Source organism: Lissotriton vulgaris, chromosome 4_1 (genome assembly GCF_964263255.1).
Source record: "Lissotriton vulgaris chromosome 4_1, aLisVul1.2, whole genome shotgun sequence".
Classification (NCBI taxonomy): domain Eukaryota; kingdom Metazoa; phylum Chordata; class Amphibia; order Caudata; family Salamandridae; genus Lissotriton; species Lissotriton vulgaris.
In genome coordinates this window covers 2,089,866,249-2,089,893,094 of record NC_141691.1, presented here as the reverse complement: position 1 = coordinate 2,089,893,094, position 26,846 = coordinate 2,089,866,249, and the positions used below count along the sequence as shown (strand labels likewise).

Sequence of the window (26,846 nt, the reverse complement as noted above, 5' to 3'; positions counted from 1 at the left end):
AATAAAAATGGGGGACTAGCCTCGCAAAGGTCTTGTCCTGGCCCAGGTGTCCAGCCAAAGGTATTTCATGCGCCGATTCCAACAGGAAGGCCCGTTAGCATTGGGGGACCACGAAGGCCCTCGAGGATCCATGCACCGGAACCTTAGGCTCACTGTAAAGGAGGCCATCCTCCCAGTACACGTGAAATCTGCCGGTCTCCTGATCAGTCGCTTGGGCTTTGGCCTGTCGCCGCATGCCTTCAAGCGTGGGGCACTCCTTCTGCACCCGACAGAATTCCTCCCGGGTAGGCCCTCCTTCCACATGCCACTCGGCAAGGGTCGGCAAGTCTCCCACGGGAACAACATCCACCTCCACGGACTCCGGGGGTACCTCCACGGGCTCCCCATCCATCACATGGGATGTGTGCCCCACAACACTCTCCTCTTCACGACCAGCATTGGGTTGGGCCGTTGTCTCAGGCTCCAACCCGGGTTGAGTTTCTTGCCGGACAGCCATGGACCGCGTGACCACGCAAGTCCACCCTGGTAACCCCAGCATCTCAGTGTGGGCCTTAAACTCCACTTCCTCCCAGGTGGTATGTTCCATGTCGTTACCCAGCAGACAGTCCACAGGCAAGGCAGGGCTTATCGCACCTTTCAACGGGCCTTTAACTCCTCCCCACTCAAAGGGAACCTGAGCCACGGGATAGTAGTTCAGACTGCCATCAGCCAATACGGCCGAATGGAACACATCAGGTACTACTTGCTCAGAGGACACCAGCAGCCTCACTACGGTGGTCATGCACCTGTGTCCCTCAGAGCCTCCATCTCCTCCCCGTTAACCTTCACCCTCTGCTGGTACTTAGCAGTGTTTGATGGTAAGGGCGTCACTGGGACCATCTCTCTATCCCAGGGTCAGGCCTGTCCACTCCCCCTCCCTACCTAGGGGCAGCTCCATCCCAAGCGCTACACTAGCCACCCTGGGACTCTTGCCACCTGTGGGGGCTGTGGGTCATTTGCGACACTGGGCATCTCCCTTGTAGGGTCCAACTTCCCCGCATTCATAGCACCGGACAGCTTTTGGCTGCTGACTCTTGTGAGGGTAAGTGGGCATTGGTGAACTGGACTGAGGTGGGGTACCTATTCCTCTCCCAAACTGTCTAGTTTGTGGGCCTCGTGAGAACTCCTTCTTTTTATCTCCCCCCTCTTTCTTCTGGGGGACGCCTGTCCGCTTTTCGGGCCATCTCCCCCGGGGCCCATGTGTGACACCCGGGTGCTAACCCAAATATCCGCCTCCTCTACAAGCTCACGGGGATCAGTCAGCTTGCGGTCCACCAGATGTTGGCGCAGCTCCGGAAAACACTTATCCGAGAGGTGCTCTCTCAAAAAAAGATTGTACAGGCCCTCGTAATCATGCACCTCGCTGCCACGCACCCAACCATCCAGAGCCTTATGGGGCATAATCGAAAAAATTCACCCAATTCTGCGTGAACAGCTCATGGCTGCCACAGAACCTCTGGCGATACCTTTCGGGGTTCAGGTCAAACTTATTAAGCAGCGCCTCCTTCATGGGGTAATACCTGACTTGTTCTGCCTTATCTAGGTACAGGAGGGTGTCCCTGACATTGGGGGGTATATATCGATAAAGGCCACCTCCCAAGTAGCTCTCAGGCACCCCATGGGCTGTCAAGGCCACTTCATACGCCTTCAACCACCTGGCAATGTCATCCCTCTGAGTGTAGCTCGCTATCACCTCCTTGGGTAACCAAAACTTAGGCTCATGTTGAGCCCCTAGTACGCTGCCACCATTGGCACTTCCTGGTGCACTCAATTGCAATGCTCGCAGCTCCATTTTCTTAAGCTGAAGCTCGTGCGCCAACTTCTCCTCCATTACTAATCTTTTTTCTTCCAATGCGAGCTTTTTATCTTCCATTTCTCTCTCCCTCTCGTGCTCTAGCTTGACAAGCTCCCACTTCAATCGCCTCTCCTCCCTCCTGTCCTCATACTCCTGTGACGACGCACTCCCCCTAGATACACTACTCCCTGCCCCGGAACGTCTTCCTGGCAACACATTGTCAGACACATCAATGTTGAGTAGGCCAGGGTCTTCTGGAGCGACTGTCTCCCCTTGCGTGACCTGTCCCTCCTGTTCCCCATCCCCTCTCCCCTCTGGGTGGGCCCTTACCCATGCCGTCAAGGCGGTACGGAGTTCTTCCTTTGCGGCTCTCCGCCCAACCGGCAACCCCATCCCCTGACAAAATTCCCTAACCTGCACCATTGTGTACTCTTCCAGGTCGGCTATCTGGAACTCCATTTTGCCAGGTGGGGACCCAGATAAAATCACGGAAAGATACTAGGACGTAGGTAACACTACTGGGTCAACACAGGTCTCTACACACTCTACAGGCTAGACAGTGGAGGGTTCAATTCAGTAAGCTTGCAGGCACGATAGGTGTCCAGTCTAATTGCAGCGCACTCTGTCCCACTGGAGGGTGCTGTATAGTCACAGGCCCTGAATCCCACCGCTGCCACCAATGTAAGAACTGGGACCACCAGTTCCCCGGGAGTAGCCTGCCACGAGCAGGTAGGCACCCGAAAGCTCATGTGTTAAGTGACTACAAAGCACACACGTCCACTGAGACCCTAAATGCACGCAATGACTGAGTCCACACCACTGAGTTGTGTTTTAAAACAATATGCTTTTATCTGGAATAAAATGCAGGGTAGGCAATCACTCAATACCTTCACTTAGTAAAGCATTTCATCAGGGGTGCAATTCAATAATCACTGTAACCTTACACCATAACTATTTCATTAAATAAACAAACCCTGCAGTATAGCACTTTAGGCATTTGGGCAACAGATCCTTAGATAAGAATAAACATTTCATCAGGCCAACTTAAACATTTCATTTTCTGTAGAAGGCAGTTCCTTTAGACAGCTGTAGGCCTTGAGTCAACAGCTTCTTTTTACAGGTCAAAACACTTTAGTGTAAATTCGGCAAAATTTAATTAGGCAAAGAGAACCACGCGTTTGGTGAAAATATGCATTTCATTAAACATATAAACCTTGGCTTAGGCATATAAATCATTTCCTTGGGGCCACCAAAACATCTCCCCCAGGGCCTTTCCGATAGGAGGGGTCTCTGTAGGCCGCTCAATAGGGCCTGAACAATATCCTCGCCCAGTTCAGAGTACTTGCAGGGGCCAATTAGGGACAACGGGGCCCAGTCACCAGTTCTCCCCAAGGAGGGGCAATCTCAGGGCCTCCGTGGGGGTTGGCTTAATTCCTGGCAGTTAGTTAGGGTCAATGGGGCCCGGTGACACTTTCCCCAGGGGAGGGGCTAACTCGGGGCCTACTCCGGCCTCCCACCCTCCTCCCCGGGGGTTTACCTCTCTCCTTCGGGCCTCGCCGGCCCCTTATGTAGGCTGGCGTTTTCCGGTGGAGGGCTCGTACTCCTCCTTGAGCCCTCCGGTATGTGTGGGGGCCAGGCTGGGCCCTCTCGGGCTGGCACCGACAGGTGGGGGTCACTTGGGCTCCTTCTGGGCCCTCCGTTGGTGAAGTTGCAGGCTACCGGGCCTCCCGTGACGTCCGCGGCCCGGGGGCCAATGGGAAGGCTTAAAGGACGGGTCCCGGCCTCAGCAGCCAATAGAGGTGGAGATGCTGGGGGCGGGGCTAGGAACGCGCCCCCTTCATGTGAGGCGGAGGCCGGCTTCAGGCCTAACGCGGCCTAGTGTCAAGAAGCGGCGGCCCTCTCCTGGTCAGGGGGCCACCGGAGGGGCGATGCAGTCGGTGCAGCACCACTGGGGAAGCGTTGGGCCGCTTCAGGGTCAGATGGCCTCGAGCGTGCTTCGGTGCCACGCCGCTTAACACTTCGGAATTATACACCCGTGTGGAGAGGACTACAGGCCACATCTTTAAGAGCTTGCGGTAAGCACTAGGGCCGTTCACGCCCTAATTTATTTGACCACTGTAATGAGATCGTTTAAATCGCATTAATCCCTTTAAGCCTTTACATTTTACAGACGGTAGCTACAATTTTTACATGGTACTGAGCGTACCCTTACGCATCGGTAACAGGTTAGATCCTATGGCTTGACTTGGTTTACCCACATGCATAAGTGCATGAGTCACACGCTCTTGTTAATCACTGTGCACATTATTTTCACACACATATAGGTGTACTCAGTCCCGATAACCCTGCTCTCATTTATACCCTCTCTTCACCGAATCGACTACTTTTTCCTTTTCTTCGTTTTTCTTCAGTCTAACACTCTTCTTTTTCATTTTCTCTTACTGAGATTCACATGTTTACTTAAATCCAGCCTGAAATTCGTCTGCTGCATGTTAAAGCCGACTAACATCACTTAATGCATGACGTTAGTAAATAATCATCAGCATCAGTATTACAATATATTAAATGTGTGCTTTACTTGGTTGCTTTCAGAAATAAGTCCCCTAATGAAGGGGGAATGCCCGAAATGCATTGGGCTGACAAGAAATATACGATTGAATGCATTATGAACTAATAATGTGGAATACGAAAATTATTGAAAAAGAATAAAAAGACTACGCATGATTCAATCTCAAGAAATTTTTATTAAGTAAATTCAAAGAACGTGTTCTTCGGAGTGCATTGAAAGGACGCTGCTCCTGAGGGAAACAGCGCCAACCTAGCACCAAGACAAGGACATACTATTCCCCAGGCATTATACTAAGAGAACAACTCACTCCCACTTCTATCACACTTTTGTCATTGGAAATGTGACTCCCTCATACAAAGAACTTAATACCCCACTAATACCCTCTCCTGCCAGAAATCTTGGCATCATATTTGATGCGGAATTCTCTTACATCACTCAAATCAAACAGATCTCTTCGGTCTTCTTCCAAAACTGAAAACCATAAGGAAGTGCTTCATTTGGTCCCAGAAGAGACTCATAAAATGGTAGTCCACTCTATGGTAACCTCTCGATTGGACTATTCTAACAGGCTCTACCTCAGCCTACCTTCTGACTTGATATGCAGTTTGCAGTTAATTTAGAATGCAGTAGCCAGACTTATATGGCAGTCCCCCGCTGTCACCATATCATTCCCCACTATAAATTTGGGTGCTTGTGAGGTGTTATGCGCATCATATAATTAATCTTAATGTATTGTCATTGTCTTACGACAATATTTGTTGCATGATGGGGCAACCTTAATGTACTGCCTGTATCCATTAATGTCTGTTAGTGCTTTCTACCATTTATGCTTCACTGCTTGTGTCCATTTATGCCTGTTAAAGCTATCTAAAATTGATGCTTACACTGCCTGTGTCAATTAGTTAATGTTAGAGCATTCAACCATTTATGTTTACACTGCCTGTGTCCATTTAGTCTGCTAGAGATGTCTTCCATTAATGCTTGCACTGCCTGTGTCCATTAGTTCATGAGCATTCAACCATTGATGCTTACTCTACCTGTGTCCATTAAAGTCTGTCAAAGCTGTCTACAATTGAGGCTTACACTGCCTTTACCCATAAATTCCTGTTAGAGCTTTCTTCTATTGATGCTGGCACTGCCTGTGTCAATTATTTCCTGTGAGAGCGTTCTACCATTGATGCTTGTACTACCTGTGTCCATTAATGCCGGTTAGACCTTTCTACCATTGATGCTTCCAATGCCTGTGTCCAGTCATGTCTGTTTGAGCTTTCTGTACACAAAGGGCGTCACTGTTCCTTGTAAGAGGCAAAGTAAGAGACAGCGAGAGGCAGGCAGGTGGATCGGCCCTGCAACTATGGGAGAGCCCTCCCAAGTGCCCTCACTGATCTCATGAGATCCTAATTCTAATACTAAAGGAAGTGCTACTCCCTTCTAGAATCCGGTGGCACTGGTTAGTTTAGGCTGCTGCTAATTCCATAATAGAACTATCATTGGTCATGACGCAGCGCTCGGGATCTCCTTCTGAGGCCACACATTGCGCGAAACATGTTGTCTATTAGGGACATGTGTCTTATCTATCTACAGAGGGACATAATACCCCTTAGAGCAGCACCACCCACTTTGTTTTTTAACAATGACAGAGGGATCACCCTAATAAAAGTACTTACTCGCCCTCCAGTCATTTTTTACCACACCACTTCAGACTTCACCGCCGATCACACCTATGCACCCATACGACTTCATCAAAAGGTCACCGGTAGGGCATTGCAGTGCCGGCCCGACAAGGAGCAAAGCCCAATGATAAAGCATGGCCTCTTTTGGGGTGTGTCAGGGCTTCATGATGAGGACACATTCTCCCTCATGGATAGAGTAGCACACGACAAAAGTACTCTCCATCTCTTCCATTACGTCTTACGAGGAACAGTGACTCCCTTTGTGTACTAATTGCCTTTCGGGAGCACGTGTCACTGGACCTAATAATCAGCTTCTAGTGTCCTTCCCCTTCACAAATAGGATGTTAGAGCTTTCTGTCATTGATTCTTGCACTGCCTGTGCCCATTAATTTCAGTTAGAGCTTTATACCATTGATGCTACACTGCCTGTGTCCATTAATGCTTGTTAGAGCTTTATACCATTGATGCTTACACTGCCTGTATCCATTAATTCCCGTTAGAGCTTTATACCATTGATGCTTACACTGCCTGTGTCCATTAATTCCTGTTAGAGCTTTATACCATTGATGCTTACACTGCCTGTGTCCATTAATTTCTGTTAGAGCTTTATACCATTGATGCTTACACTGCCTGTATCCATTAATTCCCGTTAGAGCTTTATATCATTGATGCTTACACTGCCTGTGTCCATTAATTTCTGTTAGAGCTTTATACCACTGATGCTTACACTGCCTGTGTCCATTAATGCTTGTTAGAGATTTATACCATTGATGCTTACACTGCCTGTATCCATTAATTCCCGTTAGACCTTTATACCATTGATGCTTACACTGCCTGTATCCATTAATTCCCGTTAGACCATTTAACCATTGATGCTTACACTGCCTGTATCCATTAATTCCCGTTAGACCTTTATACCATTGATGCTTACACTGCCTGTGTCAATTAATTACTGTTAGAGCTTTATACCATTGATGCTTACACTGCCTGTGTCAAATAATTACTGTTAGAGCTTTCTACCTGGCCAGACTTTAGGGTACTGCGACTGGTGCAGCCACACTCGGTGCTGACCCCAAGGGGGCACTGACCTCAAAGGGGGAGGGGGGATGCTGTGTTGAGAGATAAAGTAAGATTGAAAGACACCTGCAGCAGAGTTCCACTTGTGTCCAGATTTCAGGCAGTAATAAAAATATGAAGTTATCAAGTTAACTCTTCTGATTAATGTTCCTGGTGAAAAGTGGCTCTCCTTCTGACCCAGCCCCCATCAGCAAGTTAAAACTGGTAGCCCCCACCATAGCCCCTCCCATCACCAACCTCATCAATGCCTCCTTTAAAGAGGGCTCCGTTCCAGCTAACTGGAAGAAAGCTACCGTCAAAGCTCTCCTGAAAAAATCCCACCTAGACCCCTCGGACCGCTCCAACTTCAGACCCATCTCGCTCCTCCCCGGGATCAGCAAAGTGGCCGAACGTATAGCCAACCAGCAACTTTCCAACTTTCTGGAAACCAATCACCTACTACGTGACTCTCAGACCGGTTTTAGACCGGGGCAAGGTACAGACACTGCTCTCTTGGCAGTCGTCGAAGAGGCGAGAAACATCATAGACGCAGGAGGATCAGTGGCAGTGATCCTCCTCGACTTGAGCGCCGCCTTCGACACGGTGGACCACGCTATCCTGGTCCACCGATTAAGTCTAGTGGGAGTCACCGACTCCGCCCTTGCATGGATTAAATCCTTCCTGGAGGAAAGATCTTTCCAGGTGTCAGACGGCACGTCCACGTCCAAGGCCCTGCCCATGCAGTGTGGGGTTCCCCAGGGCTCCTCCCTGAGCCCCACACTTTTTAACGTTTATATGTCCCCCCTGGAGGACATTATCACCCCCTTCGGCGTCAAAACAGTAATGTACGCTGATGACACACAGCTGGTGGTTTCAATCAACCAATCAAACACCAGCCTAGAAAATCTCTCCAGGTGTCTAGAAAGTGTCTCCCAATGGATGTGTGACTCTCGACTCAAACTAAATGGTGACAAATCGGAGATTCTTCTCCTAGGTAATCCAAACAAACTTCCAACAAACCTCACCTGGCCACCCTGCATAGGAACTCACCCAACCCCAAAAACCGAGGTTAAAAGCCTAGGCATATGGCTCGACCAGGACCTTAATTTTAAAACCCAGGCCAGAAAAACCTCAGGGACCTGCTTTGGCCTTATCCGCATGTCCAGAAAGATCCTCCACCTGATTCCCTTCCAGTCCAGGAAGCTACTGATGCAGGGGTTGGTTAACTCCAGGTTAGACTATGGTAACGGCTTCTACCTGGGAGCCCCGGCATCAGTCTTTCAGAGACTACAGGTGGCCCAGAACGCGGCAGCTAGAACCCTAACAGGAACCAAAGCAAGATGTTCGGCGAAACCAGCCCTCAAAAGCCTGCATTGGCTTCCAGTGAAGGAGCGAATCACCTTCAAATCATTGTGCATCTCCCACAAGATCATGCACAACAAAGGCCCCCCAATCCTCAGACCCCTGATGAAACCCCACCAGTCCACCAAAAACCTAAGATCTGACTCACTTGCCCTTGCCAGCATCCCAAGAATAAAAAAGTCAAGATCTGGCGGCCGCTTGTTTGCCTACAATGCGCCAAAACTATGGAACACCCTCCCACTTGCCATTAGGAGAGAACATAACCTCCTCGCCTTTCGGAAACAATTAAAAACCTGGCTCTTCCCTTAAATCCAGTCTTCCTTTCCGCCCCTCCTCCCCTCTGGAATACTAGGTCTTGTTAGCGCTGGGATGCCCGAGGGTAGCTATGCGCTCTACAAATCCCTACTCAAACTCAAACTCAAACTCAAACTCAGAGAGAGAAATTGAGTTTTATCCAGTGGCAGTTTCGACCCGCCATAAAGTAGCGCAGAGGGTTGATATGCCTGCTGCAAAAAACAGATCTGCATTTTTTGTGGATAGCTCAGTGGACTAGTAAAACCAGCATTTACCAGCGCTTTAAAACAAATGACATGTATGTAAGAGAGGGGATACGGAAGGTTGAGGGGCACTATTGTTGGGTGGTAGTGAAGGAATCTGAGAAGGAGGTCGGGTGGAGGGGCAAAAAACCTTGCTCCAATGGGCACCACCAGTACTAAAGACAGTCCTGATGTTTACCATCTATGCTTATGCTGCCAGTTTCCATTATCCCCTGTTACAGATTGCTTTTATTGATGCTTACACTGCCTGTGTCCATTAATTCCTGTTATAGCTTTATACCATTGATGCTTAAACTGCCTACGTCTGTTAACACCTGTTCGAGCTCACTACATAGTTGCTTACACTTCCTGAGTAAATTAATTCATGTCAGAACTTTATACCATTAATTCTTACACTGCCGGTGCTCATTAACGCTTGTTAGAGCTTTCTGTTATTGATAATTACACTGTCTGTGTCCATTAATGCTTGTCAAAGCTCTCTACATAGTTGCTTACACTGCCTGTGTCCATTAATATATGTTAGAGCTTTCTACCTTAGTTGCTTGCACTGCCTGTGTCCATTAATGTTTGTAAGAGCTCTCTACATAGTTGCTTACACTGCCTGTGTCCAATAATGCGTGTCAGAGCTATTTACATAGTTGCTTACACTGCATGTGTCCATTAACACGGACATCTTAAGGATTTTGGGGCCCTGGGCCAAACCCATTCCAGGGGCCCCAATTTCGAACAGCTTTGAATTTATGATCCAGTTTCAGATTTTTCATGCCCTCTAAGGCCAGGTCACTGGCAGTGCACTAGTTAACATTCTGACATTTATTTATATCTATTATTCATGGATAATGATGTGTGTTTTCAATATTGTAATACAGAAGCATCTCACTAATATTACTGCAAATAATTTCTGTGACACCCTCCCATTTCTAGTATGTGAGGTCCTGAATTTGTCTGAAAGTAACTGTTTTATGGATGTTGCATGAAACCTAAACACTACATTTGTCTGCATAATGTCTGCAACAGACTTTCACGCATCACCCACATTAAAAGTAAACTAAAGGAAAACACAATTTAAAACAATCTGTTTAAGAATTATACAAGGTCATCAGGGCAAGAGTCTCTCCAGAACAGGACTGAATCTATCAAGGGGGCCCTGGGCCAGAACCCACTTTGCCCATGCCTTAAATCGTCTCTGTCCATAAATGCTTGTTAGAGCTTTCTACCATAGTTGCTTACACTGCCTGTGTCAATTTATTCCTGTTAGAACTTTATACCATTGATTCTTACACTTCCGGTGTTCATTAACACTTGTTAGAGCTTTCTGTTTTTGATGATTATATTGCCTGTGTCTATTAATGCTTGTTAGAGCTTTCTACATAGTTTCTTACACTGCCTGTGTCCATTAACACCTTTTAGAGCTCTCTATATAGTTGCTTACACTGCCTGCAGTCACCCTGAGTGTTCCCTGTCGCAGTTTTATTTTATGCCTCTGGATAGAGGATTGGTAGCCTGACACTACTAATCAAATAGCGACTGGGAGCTAGGGACTGACGTCTCAATAGGAACCTTAAGGGCTTATTATCAATGACGTTTAAGGGGCACATAGGACTTAGAGGTGCCCTGTCCTTAGAGACACATAGAGATTATGTCCAAGAGAATTTAGGGCAGTGTACCTGGAGTGTTAAGTATCACTCAAAATGTTACATATGAAATATGATGTCACACATGAGCATGTCAATAACATGGAAATTTCATATATGAAATATGATGACACAAGTGAGCATGTCAATAATGTGGAAATGTCACACATGAACTGTGATGTCACAAGTGAGAATGTCAATAACGTGGAAATGTCACAAATAAGCTAACTAAAAAATACGCAGCACACACCACATGTATATCCAGTGCCTGTAGGCACCAGTGCACACCACGTGACTGCACCTATCAACAGACCACACAAGAGAGGTCTCACTGACACAGCCTGGTTACACAGTGAAAGGTGCTTCACTTCTCCAGACTGCTCTTTGTGTGCACCAGACTTAGATCCATTATGTGTAGGCACCCGTGCACACCCTGTGACTGCTGCCACCAATACACCACACAGCAGTGTGGAGGGCTGCTCCCAGGCACAGGTTTCATGTGCTTGGCAGCTATGTCATTAACACGTCATATTAATTGTGGTGCCCTATTTTGGCACAGTTTTGGCAACAGTAAAGGTGTCATAGTAATTAGTGTCCTAAGGTGCCATAGTAATCAGGCTGCAACGAGGCAAAACGTTGGTGTGTTTAGCAGCAATGGTAACGGTGCCTTCGTAATCAGGCTCCTAGGTGCAGTGCTGGTGTGTTGAGCAGCGGTGCCCTAAAGGTGCCATAGTAATCAGGCTGCACCTATGTACAGTGTTGGTGTGTTTATCAGCGGTGCCGTAAAGGTGCCATAATAATAAGGCTGCACCGAGGTGCAGTGTTGGCGTGCTTTGCAGCAGTGCTGTAAAGTTGCCATAATAATCAGCCTGCAGCGATGCACAGTGTTGGTGTGTTTAGCAGCAGTGGTAAAGGTGCCATAATAATCAGGTGGTACCGAGGCACAGCGTTGGTGTGTTTAGCAGCAGTGGTAAAGGTGCCATAGTACTCAGGCTGCACTGAGGCACAGTGTTGGTGTGATTAAGACACTGGCGAAGGTCCTACGATCAAGTCAGTAAAATACGCTATAAGGAGACACATCTCATCTATAAGAATTTTTATTACGGAGACTAAGAAGAAGTTTTTTGGAGATCAAATCGACTCTGCTAAAAACTCCAGTAAACAACTATTTGAAGTAGTGAAACAACTAGCTGGGAAGCTCACAAATACAGCCCCCACTCCATCACAGGCCCTCTGTGACTCCTTGGCTAACTTCTTTTTCACCAAAGTCAATGACATTTATTCTGAGTTTTTAACTAATGACATACTGGCCTCTCCAGCTATACAAATCAACCCCCCCACCTGCTCACTAGCCCAATTTGAAGGATTAGAGGAGGAACAAATTAGGGACATCATGGTGTCTATAAAATCAGGTTCAGCTTTGGACCCATGCCCCCCCAAAGTCTATTTACCGGTAATCGACTCTATAAGTACAGTTATCACACAAGTCTGTAATATGATCCTCAGGTCCGGGATATACCCGAACATGCTAAAGAATACCCTTCTAAAACCGCTCCTTAAAAAACCATCTCTGAATAAGGAGTTGTTGAAAAATTATAGACCCATCGCCAGCCTGCCATTTCTTGCCAAAGTGCTTGAAAAGGCAATGAATATTCAGCTGGCTGATTACCTTGAGCAAAACAAGCTGCTGGATGATACGCAGTTCGGGGTTCGAAAGCTCCATGGAACTGAGACGGCTCTCATTAAAGCCGCAGACGACATCAGAATCATCAGAGATCATGGAGGGACAGCTGTCCTTATAATGCTGGACTTATCGGCAGCCTTCGACCCGGTCAATCATTCCATCTTGATTGACCGTGTCGGACATTTGGGCATCCGATCCAGCGCTAGAGAGCTGCTTACCTCGTTTTTTTCCAGCAGAACTCAAGCAGTCACGCTGGGACCTTTTAAATCGCCGGAGCTTGCCTTACCTTGCGGAGTTCCCCAGGGCTCATCGCTAAGTCCAACACTGTTTAATATCTATGTGTTGGACTTAGCGAGAGTGATTAAAACCTACCAGATTAGCCTTACCTCCTATGCTGATGATACCCAGCTGGTGCTTGCTATCAATAATGATGGGGAACAGGTAGCAGCACTGTTTCAAGAAGGTATGTTGGCTATTAAAGACTGGATGCAGGCCAACTGCTTAAGGTTGAACTCCGAGAAGACGGAGGTAGTCATTTTTGGGAAGATCGCCCCACAATGGTTTCCAGTGTCGTGGCCCTCATCTTTAGAAGTTCTACCAAGTCCATCAGCTAGGGTCAGAAACTTGGGTATAGTCTTCGATGAGAAGCTCAATTTTGAAGCACATGCCAATCAGACAGTGGCAAATGCTCATCATAAACTCAGACTTATACGGAAAATCATCCCATTTCTCTCGGATAGCGCGGGAAAAACAGTGGTGAGTACACTCTGCGCTCTTGATTACAGTAATGGCTTATTTGCCAATGCACAATCCCGGGTAATCTCCAAACTACAAAATTATTCAAAACGCGGCAGCGAGATTACTTTCCAGGACCCCAAAATTCAAATCAGTCAGTCACACAATTAAAAGCTATCACTGGCTAACAATTAAAAAACGTATAAAATTTATATCACTTTGTCTAACCTTCAAAGCTATTCATAACCAAGGCCCACGGATTCTGCAAGAGCAGCTTTCTATTTACTGCCCGTCAAGACAACTGAGATCGATGCAGTTGCATCAATTAGCAGTACCTCGCACCAGGACGGTTACCTGGGGAGATAGGCGTTTTACAGTGTCTGCAGCCAGACTATGGAATTCGCTCCCTCTGACAATCCGATCGGCTCAATCTCTTCTCCAGTTTAGGAAACTGGTGAAGACATGGTTGTTTAACCAGTAATGAGTCCTTATGGCTAAATGCTGCTACCATCAGAGATCCTATGTTGTAATCTCAGCGCCAAGATGCCCACGGGCAAACGTATGCGCTGTATAAATTGTATTAATAAATAAATAAATAAATTAACAGCAGTGGTAAAGGTGCCATAGTAATCGGACTGCATCTTGACAGAGTGTTGGTGTGTTCAGCAGCAGTGGTAAAGGTGCCTTGGTAATCAGGCTCCTAGGTACAGTGCTGGTGTGTTTTGCAGCAGTGCCATAAAGGTGCCTATAGTAATCAGGCTGCACCGAGGCACAGTGTTAGTGTGTTTAGCAGCAGTGGTAAAGATTCCATAATAATCAGGCTGCACTAAAGCACAGTGTTGGCGTGATTGGCGGCAGTGCCGTAAAGGTGCCATAATAATTAGGCTGCACCTTGGCACAGTGCTGGTGTGCTTGTCAGCGTTGTCATTAAGGTTCCATAATATTTAAGACTCTCTTCAACGCTTCTGATCTATTGTTTTGTGTTTTTTTCAGGTGTGCCACAGTGTAACCCTCCATGTGCTGATAACGAGCTGTGCGCTAACAGTGCAGGGTACGCCGAGTGCAAGTGTCAACGAGGCAAATACACAAATGCAAGTAAGTGTCTGAAGTGCAAACACAATTGATTATATCACGTGAGGTCATTGATGACATCACTTATGATTTCTGGTGAATTTACGAGGTTTGTTGTGTTTGAGTCACAACCATAACTTGATTTACACAGTGGCGGCTCCTCAGAAATGGGGGACAAGTGTTGCCCCACTGCTTTTAAGCAGTGCGAAGAAGAAGCATAAAGTGATAATACCTTTATGTTCATTTTATGGTTCCTGCAGCTTTGCGGGCGGGCGGGGCTGCTGTGGTCTCAGAGCAGGGCAAGAGAAGAGTGGCTTGCTCACTCCTATGTGCGCAATGACTGTTTGGTCGGCTGTCTCGGACTCCCAAACCGGTCATGCGCACTGCCCCCGTTCTCATTGCAGGCTGCATGCAGAACAAGCCCAGGCTCCAATTCCCTGGTAGAGCGTCCAACCAGGATGCTCAAAACCAATCACAATGCTGCACTGCATCACTGTGATTGGTCATGAGAGCCTGAGTGCCTACCATTCACAGCGCTGCAATGCAGCGTTGTGTGTGATTAATAAGTGCGGCCTGGCTGTGTTTCCATCCGATAAGGAGAAGGGCAGGAGTGGAGACGCAGGACCCGGCGCAACAATACTTTAAAAAAATGTTTTCTTTTATATATGTGCAACCCTCCTCCCTGCGCAATCTGCCCACCCCACCACCCGTGATATTGACTGCCGCTGGATTTACAACAGTGTATATGTCGGCGAAGCCCATATTTTTGTTAACACTCATCTGCCTATGGCTACAGGCTGCTTAGATGTTTGTAGGATTAGGACTCTCTACCCAATCCACAGCTTGCGGCCATCTCCTACCGTGGGCTGCTGCGAACAGAGACGGCTGTTTGCCGTGAGGCCAACCATTACCCTTGACTGCTAACCTTGGCCTTTATGTGTACGACTGGGCCCTGTGCCTGGCCTTCAGCCACGTCCTGTGCCTGTGACTCTGCAGGCTGGCTGCCAGAGGCCCAACACCAAACCCACACAGCTTCTGGCCATCTGCAGCTGGGTTGGCCAATTCCTCTGGGTCTCAGCCTGACCTTGCCCTAACTCAATGTGCGAACCAACTCACTCTGCGCATAGGGTTTAGATCACCTTAGTTTGCCTTTACCCAGTCCGGTTACTTACCATTTTTAGGTCGAGTGTGAGCCAGCGTGCAACGCTGTCTGCAAGAACTGGAGTACTTGAAAAATGACTTGGCTCCCGTCTGCTGGTTTCCCATTGGTACACTGCAGTGTTAGTCTTTTATTCTTCGTCACTTCCGTCTTCTGGTACAACAGCACCGCTCAACTACCGTACCCTTTCACTTTAATAGCTTTTCTACGATTCCTGGAGAACTCTTTTTTTTATTTTTTATTCCAGCATGGGCATGCCTAGCCGTATCTTCACCTATGGCGGCTACAACTTTGTTTTGTCTCGCACACCTTCATTCACTTACCTGTGCAATGACTGGGACCCGCTGCATGCCATCATTTGTTTGAAAAGTCGGAAGGGTGCTTCTGTCAACATATGCCAGTGTCTTTGGATGCCTGCAATTCACTGCCAGTGGAGAGGTTCCCGTGCTCGTACAATTATGCGGCCGCAAAGCGCTGTCCGGAGGTCGATTTAGGGGCGACCCTGGTTCTGCTTCTAGTACTTCTCCTTTTACTAGAAAAAACAATTCTGGGGTGATGCAGCGCTACTCCGGAAATATCACCTAAAACCTCATCACCTATCCCTGAAGTATATAATCATTCATTTATTCATCAGTGGGGCCCATAAAACTGTGAGATACTCGTACACATTTTTTCTCTAATTCATGGATCGGTGAAACTCAAAGGAGATCTGCTGGATCATAGCCGAGTTTCTAAATTAAAACTAAATATTTATATTATGTACACCAGCAGTTTAAATTGTTTTTACCATGGTTTTATCAATGAAACACTTATTCAGACACATTACCTTCATTTGTCGATGGATCTGCTAGTAAAAAATGAGGCTTAGGATAAACAAGACCATTTATCAAATTTTTATTTAAAGAAAATCTTCTAGCATGACCTGTATTTTATTCACTTGTATTTATTAATTTAATGTAAAATAGATTTAGGGGGAGAAAAATGTAACTCCTACATTTATATTCATTTTAATTCAAAATTTCAGAATTTAAGTACATTATCAACCAGTTAGAGGACATGAATATTAGCAAAGACAGAATAGTTCCCAAAGTCCATCAACCAATTCTCTCTAGCTATTAACCTCACTCCGTTATTCATTCAGAAAAGTAAAAATTTCAGAAAAATGTCAAAGTCCTTATGCCTCAGGAAAGATTCAGCATTCCGGCAGCATATCAGGATACACAGTTGGAAATAGAAGAAGAGAGTTTTATCTTAACTCCGGACACACTCTTTTAAACTCTTTTTCCCTACTTAATCTATCTACAAAAGTAACTGTCAGAGTCTTTAACAGTTCTGATTGATCAATCCAAGGGGTGGATGAGCATAACCTCATCATCTCATTGTTTAATTTACGCAAGATCAGCTCAATGAAAGTTGTCTTTGTCCTTATTATATCAACTTCACTCATGTCCTTAAATTTGTTAGTTTCACAAGCTTTCTCACGTTTCACAGTACGGGTGTTCATTTTGTTGGTACTCAGCTAGATTTTCAGGATACACTGTCCTTGACCCATTCTTCACAGGCACAGGCAGTTCATGCTCATATGCAATTCATTTCATGCATGCGTAGAGCATTTTCAATCTTGGAGTCACGGAAATGTCCATTTTATTCTAGGCCGCACGGGCCAGAACGGAAACCATTATAGACACAAACACAATTAAAAGTTAATTTTTGAATTATAACCCTTCTGTTTACCTCCCCCTTTACTAAGGTATCCCTGTTAGTTGTTACCTAGCAAATAAAGCAACATATATGCATGGTGTACTCACCATTCTCTATCTTGCATGCCACAATAGACAGATAAAAGCACATTTATACTGCTTTTGGTTAGGTTATTGCGTTTGCATTAATTTAAAGACGTAACCATATCACTTATTTAGTCAGTTATGGTTGGCAACATAAGCCAATTAGTTTCCCATGTGTACTTTTGTGTGCATTCTATTCTATGTTGATTAATTTTCAAAACCACACGATTAGGTCATATTATTGTTATGAGAAAGCAACTTCATGAGGGGTATACAAAACTTTGTTTCTCAACCTCTCTCCATCAGGGGCAGGGCTGGTTGTCAACAGACAATTCTGGACAACACTTGCAAGGCTGACATTGACTGCTTAGCAAAATAACTAAAGTAGAAAGTATTGTTTCTGGCAAAACTTAAAGGCTTAGGAATGTATTTATACTGTGCGCGGACATGGCGTATTCTCCCACCGATGGACTGGAACTGTAGTGTAGTTCCTGTATTCCCAATAGGCTCTGCGCATTGGAATAATTTATACTGTAGTTTAGACGTAGTTGGAGAACCAGACCTTATGGGCCGGGCGGCGCAGGGCACGCCTAAAATCTCCAGGTTCACCTGCCTTGTCAGACAGAGACACGAGACACTCTGTTAGGTGTATAAAATCAGGTTTATTAGCTGCAGCAAGCACAGTTGTCCAAGAAGTACCCTACTGGTATATTCTCAGGAGACTGCCACTTAACTCCGTGGCTCACAGTCTATTATAGTACACATATTTACAATGCCCACTCCCAAAACATACAAAACTAACGAATAGGAATAGTTCAAAAACAAGCTATCGAATATCCAAAACACGCCCTACTTTCAGACCCCGTGTGCTCTCCTCCCCTCAAGTTAATCAACATTAGTGCCCGTAATTCAATTTGCAGGTGGTAAAACATGTTCGTATGCTTCAAAGTATAGTTTGTGTAATAAGAGAATACACGAAGAAAATAGCGAAGGCCAGTCAAATAAGATAAAGTCAGGAAGAATGGTGGGACCCAAACAGTGGAGTAAGACAAGGAATTATCAGTCTAGATATGGATTTAGCTAACTCGGCCAGACCCTGACATCGGTTTCGTAAACAAGGACAAGGGTTTACTCTTTAACAGAAAAGACACGTAGCAGCTGAAAGAGCAAAAACACTGCATTTGCCGTGCTGCCTGAGTGAGGCAACACAAAATGGCGGCTAAACACAAAATGGTGGCTAGATATGAAGCAGAGTCGAAAACCACGGAACCTCAGACCCTCCTTTTGCCATACTCAGCCACAGCACAAAGAACTCATGTTAGTTTGAGTCGATTTCAATGGTCATGAGGTCATTGAGTTGTTGCTGTAACATCTTTCTAATATTCTCTGTTTTCTGTGACACCGGCTTTGGAACGCATACAGTGGCACAAAGTCCACAGATGGCTGGGCCACACTGTAAACAGAGGCAACAAGAAAAGATGATCGCTAAAATCGCTCCAAGGAAAGTTAACACTTTCTATCCCCATGTGGATAGTAGTCCCCAAAACCATCCCATCACAGACCAATCTCCGGTGTCCTGATGAATGGACTCGGAAATGACATGTAGCTTAGAACTGGCTTGGTATACTGTAGGGGCATTATCGGGAACGTAAACACGGCAACTAGACCCAATTAATTCACAGACTCCTCCTCTATCTGCAAGGACAATATATAAAACCATTTGGTTTTGTAAAGTCATAAGACGATCCGCCTGAAGCTCAGCTGTCAAATTATTCAATGCTCCAGAAGTCACATTTATGATTGCATCGACCACACGGACTAAACGCCAGATGTTTCTGGTATTAACTATTGGACCCCAAAAGGGAAGAAACCCTTTCAGAAAATCTCCCTCTTGTCCAGCTGTGTCTTCAGAATCAATAACTCCTCTACCATATCTCTTTCTATGATGATCTGCAAGAGCAGTATATGTCGGAGAAGGAGAAAATCTATATAACATGTTCCCGAGAAATAGGTGGGAAGCTTTGTGGAGGCTCTATCATGGCAGATAAAATATGTACCTTGAGATGGTACTAACGGTGAAAAAACCAAGGGTTTATAAACGTATGTGCGGGAACAATTACTCTTTTGCTGTTTGGTTTTGGTGTTCTGGCCATTTATTTGCAAACACAAATTGCCTTTATGAGGTATAGTCCAAATCGGTGAAGATCTTCTCTGTTTAACCTTATCAGTGAGGCTAGTAATATAACGGGTCACATTCCACCCATCATATGCTCGTTTCTCGTCCATGGGAATCTTACTAATGTCAGCAATTTTTGCCATAGTCACTATTCCCTTTATCAAAGGACTGTGACTAAAATCTACTCCACCATTATAGGACCCACCAGAAGGATATTGGAGTTGGTTTGGAGTTGGTTCTGGTATGCATTAGAAAACATAGCCAGATAAGCCCAAGCAAAACCTTCATATGAAAACGGGAGAACTAAGTACGGCATCCCTCTCTCTGTTAGGTTCCTGGTCTTGCGCCTACACTGCTGTGCGGTCCGACCGCACCAAACACTGAGCATTTGTGACACGACCGGGAAAAACTACAACTCCCATACTCCCCGGCAGAGGGGAGGTGATAAGAGTGCTGCTGACATGCATCCTGTTGCATGTAATTCTTTGCAATCCAGTTCCTTGCCGGCTGGCGGAGGAACACCTTCACGTTGTCCTGATTTCCTGTTTCCAGGCTTTCTCAGAAGAGAGGAGAGGCCTTCGAGTACGTTTCCAGTCCGAGGTAGGAGTGGAAACTCTGTGGTGTTTAAGACGATGCTTTTCAGTGGAGCGCGTTCCCTTCAGCCGCGTTGCCGTTTTGGAGCAGAGTATTATCTTTGAGTGTGCGTTTAGAAGCGGAGCGCTGTGGTACTTCTGCTACGTGTTACCGTTTCGAAGTATCCTGGAGTGTGCGTTTAGAAGCGGAGCGCTGTAGTATTTGCGCTACGCGTTACCGTTTCGGATTCCGGCTTCAATTAGAGAATTCATCTATTGAGGATTTCCGGTGCTTTTTTTTGGTGCTAGTAACAGTTGGATGGCTGGCGGAGCGCGGTAGTGGTCTCAACTACGCGCTGCCGTGTGGTTGAATTCTTTTTACATTTTCTCTTGATCAAAAAAGGGAATTAATACTTGTGCCTGAGGATCCTGGGCACCGTGAAACAGAGCAGAGTGTTGTGGTTCTTGCTCCCTACACACTTCCGTCTCTGAAAGGCTTGGGTGCTTTTTCACCTATTATTTCCTCTTTGGCATCAAACTTGGAACATTGTGCTTTGAGTGATATGCTCTTTTCTTTCCTTCATCTGAACCCATTATTGAAAGGCATCCTCACACCATAGTCTAGGTAGGAGGAAAGGTGGTTATGTGCTAATACCGATAGGAAGGCCTATGGGTATTATATGTGGTATTTGAATATTGTTTGTGTTCCATTTTAGACGCACCTAAGTCCAGACTGTTGGTGAATGAGGAGGGATTACAACAGACATTTTTGTTTCGTTTATGATGCGGTATAAATGATTCCTTAGCGAGACCATTTGAGAGTAGCCAATGTATGTGGATTTGTTCTAAGTATATGTTTCTGTCATTACAGTTTACTCCCTTTCCCTGCTGTCCCTTCCCTGTCTTTTTCCCTCGCCTAATGGCTCAAATACTCTGTGTTATACAGTTAGAGTGTTTGTGACATTGGGAGGTGGACCATTGTATCTACAACCGGATCCTGCGGAGCTGAATCTGACAGAATTACACGCCAAAGAAATTAGCTCTGCCCGGTTTGGTTGTCTTTATAATGGCTACTATGGAGGATGTACTCCAGGCCTTAGTAATGGTTCAGCAGGAGTTAGCCTCCTCTAAAGCAGAAACCGCAGCATTAAGGGAAAAGGTAGACACATTGCATAGGAATCCCTTTTGATGCCTCTCCCCCCCAGGTTCAGGTTACAGTACCTCCTCCTATCCCTTTGGCCAGCCCAGAGCGTTATTCTGGGGATCCAGCTAAGACACAAGTATTTCTTACTCAAGTAATGCTTCACTTTTCATGTAAGCCAGCATCCTTCCCTAATAACCACTCTCGAGTGGCGTTTGCCATATCTTATCTGGTAGGCGATGCAGCCAACTGGGCGGTTCCCCTTGTGCGGGAGAATGATGCCATGCTATCAGATTGGTCGGAGTTTCGAGCCGAGTTCGAAAGAGTGTTTTATCGAAGGGCCACCACGCTCAGTGTTGATCGAGAACTCCTCACCCTTAGACAAGGAAGACGTGACCTAGTGTCCTATCTCACCGCTTTTAATAGATTGATAGCTTAGACAGATTGGCCCGAAGAAAAAAGAATGTCTCTTTTTTATCAAGGGCTAAGAGATGGCCTAAAGGATGTAATTGCGCAAATTGATCCGCAAACCGTCACCTGTATGGATATGATCAATTTGATTCTGCGATTGGACGGTAGATTAAAAGATAGAGGGGGCGATAAGAGACGTTGGGATAAGGTTTCTTTCAGTTCTGAGGGTAACCCTTGTAGAGCCCTACCCTCGTCAGACACAGGCAGCGAACCTATGGAAATCGGTGCCGTAAGAGCGCCGTTATCCTGAGAAGAAAAAGAGAGTCGCAGGGCCATGGGGTTGTGTATATATTGTGGGAAGAAGGGGCGTTTTGTAAGAGAGTGCCCCACCAAACCCAAGACCTCTGGGGTATGGAATCGGAGCAAAAAGGTAGCGGTCTCTGTCCTCGGTACACCCGAGAGGAGAACCGATATCCCACAGGAAAAAGAAGAGATACAGCCTTTAATGATCCCTTCCCTGATTGTTTTGACCTTGCAAGAATCTGAGACCCATATCATCCTTCCCATGTCAAGTCAAGTCAAGTCAATAGATTTATATAGCGCGCTACATACCCAGAGGGTCTCAAGGCGTTTGAAGAAGGGTGGGGAATTACTTGTCGAATATCCACGTTTTAAGTTGCTTTCTGAATGCTAGGTAGTTCTGAGTAAGGCGAAGGTGGGTGGGAAGTGAGTTCCAGGTTTTAGCTGCCAGGTAGGAGAAGGATCTACCTCCCATGGTGGTTTTGTTGATGCGAGGTACAGTGGCAAGGGCCTGGTTTGAGGATCGTAGCTGGCGGGAGGGGGTGTAGAAGGACAGTCGTGTGTTGAGGCATTCGGGTCCGATTTCGTAGAGTGCTTTGTGTGCGTGGGTTAGGAGGCGGAAAGTAATCCTCTTATTGACGGGGAGCCAGTGGAGGTTTTTCAGGTGACCAGAGATGTGTTCTTTACGCGGGATGTTTAATATGAGCCTGGCTGACGCGTTCTGGATGCGTTGGAGTTTTTTCTGGAGTTTTGCAGTAGTGCCGGCGTAGAGGGTGTTTCCGTAGTCCAGGCGGCTCGTGACCAGTGCGTGGGTGACCGTTTTTCTAGTTTCGGTGGGGATCCAGCGAAATGTTTTTTTGAGCATGCGAAGAATGTTGAAGCAAGATGAAGAAACGGCGTTGACTTGTTTGTTCATCGAGAGTGAGGAATCCAGGATGACGCCCAGGTTACGTGCGTGATCCGTCGGGGTGGGTGCTTTTCCAAGGGCCTCTGGCCACCAAGAGTCATCCCAGGCGGAGGGGGAGGTGCCTAGGATGAGGACTTCTGTTTTATCTGAGTTCAGTTTCAGACGGCTGTGCTTCATCCATTCGGCTACTTCTTTCATTCCTTCATGCAGGTTGGTTTTGGCAGTGTTAGGGTCTCTGGTGAGTGATAGGATCAGTTGAGTGTCATCGGTGTAGGAGATGATGTTGAGGTTGTGTTGGCGTGCGATGACCGCAAGGGGGCTCATGTATACGTTGAAGAGGGTGGGGCTGAGTGAAGATCCTTGTGGTACACCGCAGATGACTTCAGTGGCCTCTGACTTGAATGGTGGAAGGCGGACTCTCTGGGTTCTTCCGGTGAGGAACGAGGTGATCCATTCCAGTGCTTTTCCTTGGATTCCGACGTTTCTGAGGCGCTGTAAAAGGGTGCTATGACAGACTGTGTCGAAGGCTGCGGAGAGGTCGAGGAGGATGAGGGCGACTGTGTCTCCGTTGTCCAGTAGAGTTCGGATGTCGTCTGTTGCTGCGATGAGGGCGGTTTCAGTGCTGTGCTTGGCTCGGAAGCCGGACTGTGAGGAGTCGAGGGATTTGTTGGTTTCGAAGAAGGCGGCGAGCTGGTTGTTGACCGCTTTCTCGATGACTTTGGCCGGGAATGGAAGGAGTGAGATAGGGCGGTAGTTTTTTAGTTCGGAGGGGTCAGCTGTGGGTTTCTTCAGGAGGGCGCTGAGTTCGGCATGTTTCCAGCTTTCCAGGAAGGTTGCGGAGTTGAGGGAGCAGTTGATGACGTCTCGGAGGTGCGTTGCTATAATGGAGTCTGCTTTGTTGAAGATGTGGTGAGGGCATGGGTCTGTGGGGGATCCTGAGTGGATAGAGTTCATCAGATGGATGGTGTCCTCAGTGGAGATTGGGTTCCAGTCGTTGAGGATGTTCAAGGGGGGTGGGGGTCCTGCAGAGGGTTGGGTGGGTTGTTGTTCCGGTCGGTTGTCGAAGCTGTTGTGGATGTCTGCAATTTTGTTGTGGAAGAATGAGGCTAGGGAGTCGCAGAGGGCTTGAGAGGGGGTGATGTCGTTGGAGTTGGCTGAGGGGTTGGTAAATTCCTTGACGATGTTGAATAATTCCTTGCTGTTGTGGGCGTTGCTATCTAGTCGGTCCTTGAAAGCGGCTTTCTTGGCGTTCCGGATCAGTTGGTGGTGTATGCGGGTGGCGTTTTTGAAGGCGTCCTTGGTGCTGGTGTTTGGGTCTTTTTTCCAGGTCTTCTCAAGGGAGCGACAGAGTTTCTTGGATTTCTTAAGATCATCGTTGAACCAGGAGGCCTTTTTGCTGCCTAGTTTGATTTGTCGTTTTTTCAGTGGTGCTAGGATGTCGGCGCTGTTGGATAACCATTGGGTGAGGTTGGTGGCTGCTTGGTCGGGGTTTGAGGGGTGGGCGGGGGGGTTTTGAAGAAGCGATGAGGAGATCTGGTCGATGGTGATTTTATTCCAGTTTCTTCGCAGAGTGGGTTGGGGGTGGTTGTTGGATGTGGGCTTGTTGTAGGTAAAGTGAACGCAGCTGTGGTCCGTCCAGAGGAGAGTTGTGGTGTGGCTGAAGGAGACATGTTTGCTGGAGGTGAAGATAGGGTCGAGTGTGTGACCTGCGATGTGGGTGGGGGTAGTGACAAGTTGTTTAAGTCCGAGGTTGGCGAGGTTGTCCAAAAGGGTGTTGGTGTTGCGGTCGTTGTTCTTTTCAAGGTGAAAGTTGAAGTCTCCCAAAAGGATGTAATCCTCGGAGGGGAGCGCGTGTGGAGTGATGAATTCCGTGATGGCTTCACTAAATTGTGCGCGGGGTCCTGGTGGCCTGTAAAGGAGGGTGCCTCTGAGTGTGGTCTTGGGGTCGATGTGGATCTGGAAGTGAAGGTGTTCGGTGTCTGGAGAGTCAGTTACAGGTCCATCAGGTCAGGGTTATGATTGATTCAGGGGCCATGGGCAATTTTATAGACAGTGGGTTGGTATCCAGCCTATCCTTGGAACAAGTGCCTCGAACCACACCTGAAGAGGTATTAGCGGTAGATGGAACACCGTTGAAATCTGGTCTCATTACGGAACAGACTGATTTAGTGGTGCTGTCCGTGGAAGTGCCAGAGGGTAGACATAGAGAAGATCTGTGTTTGAACATCATAGGGGCCCCTCAGTATAAGGTCATTTTGGGCATGCCCTGGTTAAGCCATCACAACCCTATGATTGATTGGAAGGCTAAACAGATACAGTTTCTGTCGGATGAATGCAAGGAGCATCTGGAGGGTCCTAGGACAGTTCCTGCCGCAGCTTTGTTGTTACCAGTGGTAGTGGCTACGGCAGCTGAGAAAATGGTTACCTTGCCCTCTGAGTATATGTGTTCCAAGAATGTGTTTAGTGAAAATAGGGCAGAGCAATTGCCACCACATAGGATGTATGACTGTCGTATTGATCTGGTGGAAGGGGCTACCATTCCATCATGTCGGGTGTACGCCTTATCAGTCCCCGAAACCAAACATCTGAAGGAATATATAGACCATTATGTGGAGATTGGGTTCATTAGGCCATCCAGATCACCTGCTGCCTCTCCTTTGTTTTTTATCAAGAAAGCGAATGGTGAATTGAGAGCATGTGTTGACTACCGCATGTTGAATAAGAATACTGTACGGAATCGATACCCTTTACCACTCATATCGGTCCTATTGGATCAAGTACGGGATGCAAAAATATACACCAGACTAGACCTCCGTGGCGCGTACCATTTGGTGCGCGTTAGGGAGGGGGATGAGTGGAAAACTGCCTTCAAGACACGTTATGGGTTGTATGAATACACCGGCATGCCATATGGGCTCTGTAATGCCCCGGCGGCGTTCCAATACTTCCTAAACGATGTCTTGAAGGAGTTTATGGACATCTGTGCGGTGGTCTACATAGATGATATCCTAATATACTCTGAAAGGATTGAGTTGCATAGACAGCATGTTTCGAATGTGTTGCAGAAATTGAGGGAACAAAGGCTTTACTGTAAGTTGAGCAAGTGTGAGTTCAGTGTGCCCAAGGTGGAATTTTTGGGTGTGATGCTTTGCCCCACGGGTTTGCAAATGTCTGATAGAAAGGTTCAAGCTGTGTCGGGGATGGTTGTCTACCGTCCTCCTGGTAGTGACGTAGTGTTCAGAAATACATTTCCTGAGGTTGTTAGCTCGCTAGTCGTGAGATGTGCTAACTTCTCCATCTTGGGTGACCTGAACCTGCATTTTGATACTCAGACCAACCCGACGGTAAGCAGTATTCTAGCTGATTTAGAGGCTCTCCAGCTTTCCCAACTGGTATCCCAACCTACCCATGTAGGGGGCCACATTTTGGACCCCTTCTTTACCAACTTGGATGAGGCTAGGGTTACGTCTATCTCCCCTTTAGGGTGGACGGATCATTTTCTGGTGACCATTTGCTACCCTTTGCCTGAGACCCCTCCCATTCCATTGGTCAGTAGGGTTCCCAGGCGGCACTGGAATAAACTTAGGCTGGATGACCTGCACCGTCTCCTAGTGGAAGAGCCGCTGGGCCCTCTGAATAATATGGAAACAGGCTATGACCAGTTTTGCACTTGGATTTCCAAGGCACTGGACTCCCTGATCCCCATTGTCTCAAGTAAAGTAAGCGCTAGAGAGTCGAGCCCCTGGTATGACTGTGCGCTACGTGCCCTCAAGGGTACTTGTAGACGGGCGGAAAGAGCATGGCGGAAGACTTATGGGGATGATTTGAAAGCCGCATATACTGCCTCCATCAAAACTTACCATCGTGCTATCTGTAGAGCTCGTACAGCATTTTATGCCGTGGAATTCCGCAACAGCTCGAACCCGTCCAAGACCATATTCAAGGCCGTCAAGGATCTCTTGGCGAAAAGGACTTTCTCTGCTGCAGTAGGGTCTATCTCCCACTGCGAGTCCTTGGCTTCCTTTTTCTTGGAGACGGTCCAGGATATTTACCGGGCCTCCCCCAGTACGGGGACTGCCCTGGAAGTCCTGGATGGGGTTCAAAGCCCCTCTATCTTGCACTCCTTTCCCCCATTACTCTTGGAGGGGTTTGACAAACTAGCTTCGCAGATTAAATCTGGCTCGCCGTCGGATCCAGTAAGACCCGCTCTTTTTAGAGAAC

At 46.9% G+C, this 26,846-nt stretch overlaps 1 protein-coding gene across 1 annotated transcript in view; it reads left to right on the top strand.

Moving 5' to 3' along the window:
- Positions 1 to 26,846, top strand: part of LOC147725098 (uromodulin-like) — a 227,911-nt gene that overhangs the window by 101,319 nt on the left and 99,746 nt on the right. The window contains exon 4 of the mRNA XM_086918170.1: positions 14,098 to 14,199. Within this exon, the coding sequence (XP_086774296.1) occupies positions 14,098 to 14,199 (102 nt within the window). The remainder of the gene's footprint in view (positions 1 to 14,097; positions 14,200 to 26,846) is intronic.